The following is a 6,791-nucleotide window of genomic DNA, read 5'->3' as shown; positions in this document are numbered from 1 at the left end:
CGGTCGCAGTGTCCTGGGGGGTGTGTCACGTGACCCCCTTTGGCGAGCTTCTGACGAGCAAGGTCAACGGGGAAAAGCCTGATTCCTTTTACGACCGTGTTACTAACTTAACGACTGCACTGGTCCACTTAACAACTGTAGCAAGAAAGGTTGTAAAGGGGGTGTGTGTGTGCAACGCTGACTTAACCATCTCTCTTAGCAACCAAATTGTTGGGCCTCCCCTGTGGTTGCAAGTCAAGGACTACCTGTTTGGTTAACCTGTCTTAGATCCCCATTCAAGACACCCCGTGTCGGCTGTGTCATCCTGTACTTAAGATTTTTGCTACCATATTTCTCAGAGACCTTTAAAACATCATGGGGGAACTTTCTTCAAAGATAGAGTTTATTGCTAAAAATGTTTTTTGCTCAGTCACGGCTGATTATGTACACGGCTGATATGTTGTTCAAAGGATATTCAAGTAAACATTTTCAATATCTCTAGCTTTCCCTCTCCGCCCTTCTATACACAAACGTTTAAAAATAAATAAACTGTACACGAGAAAGTTCTTTTAACATCTCTACATTACTATATGTATTCCCCCCTTCCCCCCCAAAAAAATCACTCTTTCATAACAACATATACTTAAAAACAAAACAAAATATCCTTATTCAATATACATTAAAAAAAACCAAAACGAAACAAAAATGAAACACAACCCTAGACAACTCTGAAAATGTGTCTGAAGATCAGTAACAAGTTTGGAAAAAGGCAAAACAAATAACCAGGAGTGCAGGAATCAGAAATCAGGGCATTTTAAAGGATCTATAAGGATCGGGCGTTATAAACCAGCATTATAGGAAAATATCCTCTCTTTCTTATATGACAAAGGAAACTGCACAATTTCAAAATGGTTGAAGCTTCAAGATGTGGTCCTGCATTGTTTTTTTTTCTTATTATTAATAACAAGAATTTAAAAACACACACGCGCACGCACACGCACACACAACAAAAACAACAACAAAAAAAAACCCACAACAGGATTCCCTCCTCCTTTAAAACTCTCTATATGTACAGTGGGCGGCGATTCTAAATTTTGTTAGAACGCTATATACGTATAAAAATAGACATCTCAGAGTAGTGCTTAGCTTTTTTTTTTCTTTTCACCCCCTTGCTCATGGCCTGCACTGCAGTTCCTCTGGGGTTTCTTTTCCCACTTCAAATAAAATAAAATAATTAAAAAAGAGAGAAGGGGAAGGGAGGGAGGGAGGGAAGGAAGGAAGCAGGGAGGGAGGCAGGGGAAAAAAAATAACAGTGCAAAGGGTTTGGGGAAGAGGACAGAGAAAAATAAAGCAAAGTATCTGGTAGTCTCTTTGTCAAAGCAGATTCCCTAAACATTTTTTCCTCCCCCCAATTCAACCCTCCGCGCTTCGCTGGGGGTTGGAGGATGACTGGCAGCTGTCAAGTCCGTCAACCCAGGTGGCTTGAGTTGAGTTCCTAGCCACCTTCTCCCCTCCGATGCTTCAGCCTTCTGGGTGGATCCCGGTGTAGGATCTGGTGCAGCCTCAGATCCTCTCCGCCGCTTTTCCCCACATCCCAAAGCATTAACGGGTCTTCCAGCTCAAGGCTCTCCGGAATTAAAGCCCCATCTGCATCACGCATGCTGCATCCATCGGGGAGGGGGGGGGGAGAGAGAGGGAGGGGGAAATGTCCCCCCCACACACACAAGTCCTCCATCTTTCCTCACCCCCCCCACCTCCCATAATTAACAGGAGCATTTGCACTCTGAAATCACCGGATACTGAACGGGGATCCACGTGCAGTATTTCTGCTTGGACCATCCTTGGCAGTACCATCTCAAAAAGGTCTTGGTGACCGACTTGACCGGTTTGCAGGCCATCCCCTCCGGGAAGGAACAGGACCGCTCGGCCATACAGTTCCCTTCCTTGATGTACCGAGGCCAAAATCGGCTGCCCAGGTCTTTCCAGGTGTACAGCACCGGACAGTAGGTGTACGCCCAAAGCCACTGGAGAAATTTCCGCCGGGCTTTCTTGCCTATCTTGACCTTGGTCCTATAGGGCGTCTCGGCCAGGTCCAGCTTCTTCAGCTCGCCGGGGAGAGCTCCCTGACCTTTGAACTTGTGCAAAGGCTCCAAGCTGGAGAGGTTGCCCTGAGCCGGCGCCGCCACCGACATGAAGTTGGGGTCAAAATGGCTCCCCAGCTTCTTGCGTAAAGTCCGGTCGTCCAAGTCTTGCTCCTTGGGGTCATATTCGGGATCCGGATGCTCGATAATATCCTTGATGGGCAGGTTGTCGCTCGGCGAAGGGCGGAGCCGAAGGTAGGGTTGGAAGGAGCCCAGCTGAAGCAGCAGTGCCAAGGCAGAGCAGAGCAGGAGGGCTTGGGGGGCCTTCATGCTCTCGGTTCCCTCACCGGGGGGGGGGGGGGGGTCACTTGGAGATTGTTTGCCCAGCCCAGCCCGAGCAAGGAAGGAGGGTGGCCAACGGGTGCCCGCTGCTGCTGCTGCCTCTTTCTCTCGCTGTCTCTTCCGATTGTTCCCAAGGGGGGGGGTTTATTCTTCCGCAGACCCCCTTGCCAAGTCCAAGCGCTGCATAAATAGGTTGAGACAAAATCCAGCAAGGCCCCTGGCTTTAAATAGCTCGCCCAGGGGTTAGGTGACAGATGTGGAGGCCAGATTGATTTTTAGGCTGCTGCTGCTCCTCCTCGTGCAGCTAGAGCGAAAAAAAACATGGGGTGCCAAGGGTGGGGTGGGGGGGGGGGCTGGAGAGAGCGGGGACAGCAAGGCCGCAACCAATGGCCTTTGTCTGTGTGGGGTGTGTGTGTGTGTCAAGGAGCAGTGGTCCCCCTCTTCGGACACCAAAGGGCAACCTCTGGAGCACCCCCTTCCTCTTCTTCTCTCTCTCCCCACTCCTTTCTCTCCCCCTCTCTCTCTCTCTCTTTCCCCCAAAATTCACAGCGGTCCCGAGTCCATCCCCATGGTGACAGCTGGACTTAGACCCACGGCAACATGTCTAGACTGCATGACAGAGTTCGGCGTGAGACGGGAGGCCCAGAATAAAACCTTCTTTTATAGATGGGGAAGCCGTGAAAAAGAGGGGAAAGACTTGGCGACAGCAAGGGCGGGTGGAGGGGGGTTTGCGGGGGAAGGAGCAGGAGGAGGAGGAGGAGGGGGAGTAAGAGACTCTCAGGTCCCGAGAAACGCTCCCAGTTTTTTTGGGGGGGAGGGGAAAAAAACGGGGGGTGTTTGTCTTCCAACTTTTCAGTTGGGGGGTGGTGGCTGTTTTTTTCCCCCACCCCCTTCTCTCCCGGCTGCCTCCCTTCTCTTCTTTTTAGCTCCTCAAATCAGAAGGGCCGGGGACTCCCCACGAATGCCGCTTCCCCGATGCAAAGCGGGGCTTCTTCATCGCCGAGCTTGGTGGGGTGGGGGGTGGGAAGCGGCGGCGAGCTGGCTCCGGGCTTTTCAGCGCCCTGATCCCGGCGGTTTGCCGTTCAGCATCGCGGGCGCCCAGTTGCAAATCCAGCCGGTGGCGGCGACAAGATCCCGGTGCTTCGGTGGGGAAGGGGTGTGTGTGTGTGTGTGTGTGGCGGCGGCGAAGAGAAGCGCCTTTCCCTGAGAGAAGTGGGGAGCGGGGGGGCTCCGCGTCTTCGGAGGAACAAACCCCCACACCCGCGAAGCCTGGTCGGATCCGGCGGCGGTGGCGGCTCGGGCGAGCGCAGAGCTCAGGATCACGATCGGCGCCGTCCGAGTGCCGGTGCGGGTCTGGCAGGCTGGAGAAAAGCCGGAGAAAAAAGAGGAGGAGGCGGCGGCTGCAGCTTGATGCGCTCGGCGGCTTCCGCTGCGGCGCCCGCCGACAGGGCTCGGTCGGCAGGCTAGCAGGCTGGCTGGCTGGCGGGGCTGCGATCGCAGTTGGCCGGCTGGCTGGCGTCTGCTTTCCCCGGGCGCGCTCCCTCGGCGGCGGCGGTAGCAGCTGCAGCGGCGGCGGCAGTTCCTCCCCGCGCCTCGCTCCGCTCTGCAGCCAGCGCGCGTCTGCCGCGCCGGGCTCGCCGGAGCCCAAGTTAAGTATCGCCCCCTCCTCTGCAGCCAAGTGTCAACGGAGCGGCCCTCCCCTCCACTCCTCTGCCCGGCCCCGCCCGGCCCTCCAGGGAAGCCGGGGTGGGGGGGGGTGGGCCGCCGGCCGGGGACTGGGTCCTAGCGCCGCTCACACGTCCCCCCCACTACCTCCCCAACCCACCCCTCCGATTCACACACACACACCTTTGGCCAAACAAACGCCAGACGGGTCAGGCTTGGGCTCCGGCTTTGAAGGGGTGGTTTTCTTTTGGGGGAGGGGGGTGGGGGGCGAGAGAGAGATTTAGATTAGATTTAGATTTTATTAGATTTATATACCGCCCTTTCTCGAAGGACTCGGGGACTGGGTCCTAGCGCCGTTCACACGCCCCCCCCCCCTCCGCCACTACCTCCCCACCCCACCCCTCCGATTCACACACACACACACACACACACCTTTGGCCAAACAAACGCCAGACGGGTCAGGCTTGGGCTCCGGGTTTGAAGGGGTGGGGTTTTTTTGGGGTGGGGTAGGGGGTGGGGTGGGGGCGCGAGAGAGAGATTTAGATTAGATTTAGATTTTATTAGATTTATATACCGCCCTTTCTCGAAGGACTCGCCGGCCGGGGACTGGGTCCTAGCGCCGTTCACACGCCCCCCTCCCCTCCGCCACTACCTCCCCAACCCACCCCTCCGATTCTCTCTCTCTCTCTCTCTCACACACACACACACACCTTTGGCCAAACAAACGCCAGACGGGTCAAGCTTGGGCTCCGGGTTTGAAGGGGTGTTTTTTTGGGGGGGGAGTGGGCGGGTGGGGGCGCGCGAGAGAGATTTAGATTAGATTTAGATTTTATTAGATTTATATAACGCCCTTTCCCCCCCCCCCCCAAAGGACTCAGGGCGGTTTACAGGGCATTTTCAAATCACACCAATGCAAAAGACAAAGTTAAAAGACAAATAAAAGATTAAATTATATCCCTGAAAATAAAACCCCAGTTAAAATTCTCAGCCTGGGTCAGAGAGCTCAAAGAGCCAGGTCTTCAGGTCTCGGCGGAATGAACGGAATGAACGCAGGTCAGGGGCAGTCCTGAGCTCCACGGGCAGCTGAGAGGAAGGAGCTGTATGGCGAATGTCAAACAAACAAAAAAAAACCTGGGTTCGGGAAAAGATGCGGGTTCTGGCGCGCGCGTGTGAAGGCAGGAGAGGGTGAGTGGACGTTCCCCCCCCCCCGTCGTTGCGGGCGGAGGAGCAAGGGGAGCCGCCGCCCAGCCTGGGTTTCTTTCCGAAATGCGGGGTGGTGGTGGTGATGGAAATCCTGGTTTTGAAGTCGGGTGGGGGTGGCAACGCTCTGGCAGCACGTGTGAATGCGGGGTGGAGTGGAGTGGGGGAAAAAGAACTGCGCGATCTTAAGCCGGGGCTGATGCAGAAATTACAAGAGAAAGGAAGACGTGGGTGTTGAGGAAGGGAAATCAGTAACTCGGGTGTCATGGAAGGGGGGGGAGGGAGGAGATGCGGGACCAGGCCTCGTTTTTCTTGGCCTTTGGGGTGGTGTCTTCAGTCCGACTTCCCCGGATTGTCTCCCACCACGTGGGAAAGGATGGCTCCTTTCAAAAATTCCTCTCCTACAGCCACTAGAATCCCACCCACCACCCCAGATGTGAACGCACCTGTGTGTTTGTGTCTGTGGGTGCGCGCGCACACACACGCGAATGCAAGGGGAAGCAGGGAACTGGTGAGGTGAGAAAATTCAAGGCGCTCTGCACATGCTCTGAAACACTGTTCGCTCTCTGATTCTGGCAGCTGAAGCTTTCGGATTCATCTGGATCCCACCACTGAACACTACCACCTTCCAGAAATTTGGGGGTGGGGGAGCGCCACTCCCAAGAGCCAACACAAAGGGGAAATATACATCTCTTCTCTCTGTGTTTAATTTAATTTAATTTAATTTAATAACATTTATATACCGCCCTTCTCCCTGAGGACTCAGGGCGGTTCACAGGGCAGAATAAAATAACCGATACAAACATTAAAAACAGATTAAATAATTGCCCTAGTTAAAAACAATATAAATACAACGCTAAAAACCCCCAGAAAAATTAAAAAAACAAAAGATAAAACAACCCCAACACTCCCCCTCAGGCTAGGCCGGCTTGTACAAACAAAAATGTCTTGAGATCGCGGCGAAAGGAGTTTCATTTCTCTCCAGACCCAAAAAAATATTTACTTACTATATCGGTATATCCTGTATATCCTGCGTCCCTGTAGGCTCTGAGCAGCTAACAATCACAAAGATTGTAGAAGAAACCCCCGCAACAAAAAAAAAACAAAGACACCCACTGAGAGCATCATAATAAACATCTCAACACCACAAAAAAACAAACAAACAACAACAACAGCAAAAACAAGAACAGCACACAATGCCGTATATTTGCCGGGGCTCTGTACCTTCTTCCCGGACCAGATTGGGGGCGGAGGAAAAAAACAAACAACACCCCAGGTTTTAATTTCTTCTCTGATAATTTCTGAAGCCATCTTATTTGTATCAATCTTGTAGAGCATGGGTCTTCAAACTCGGCCCTTTTATGACTCATGGACTTCAACTCCCAGAATTCCTCAGCCAGGCATGCTGGCTGAGGAATTCTGGGAGTTGAAGTCCATGAGTCATAAAAGGGCCGAGTTTGAAGACCCCTGTTGTAGAGCGTCAACTCTTTTAGTGGAACACTTAACTGCCCTAGCAGGGGGCCA

General features: G+C 53.2%; 1 protein-coding gene across 1 annotated transcript; it reads right to left on the bottom strand.

Annotated features, from left to right (window-relative positions):
• Positions 1 to 1,324: 1,324 nt before the first annotated feature.
• Positions 1,325 to 2,504, bottom strand: LOC310646206 (noggin-2-like). Its single transcript, XM_083372465.1, has one exon. The coding sequence runs from the start codon at positions 2,388 to 2,390 to the stop codon at positions 1,743 to 1,745; it is 648 nt and encodes a 215-aa protein (XP_083228591.1). The 5' UTR covers positions 2,391 to 2,504; the 3' UTR covers positions 1,325 to 1,742.
• Positions 2,505 to 6,791: the final 4,287 nt, after the last annotated feature.

Source organism: Vipera ursinii, assembly GCF_947247035.1.
Source record: "Vipera ursinii genome assembly, chromosome: 13".
NCBI classification, from domain to species: Eukaryota; Metazoa; Chordata; class Lepidosauria; order Squamata; family Viperidae; genus Vipera; species Vipera ursinii.
This window is presented reverse-complemented; position numbering and strand designations above follow the sequence as displayed.

What these genes read in the sequence shown, in the direction of transcription:
- LOC310646206 (XM_083372465.1), bottom strand. Translation starts at nt 2,390, where the DNA reads ATGAAGGCCCCCCAAGCCCTCCTGCTCTGCTCTGCCTTGGCACTGCTG.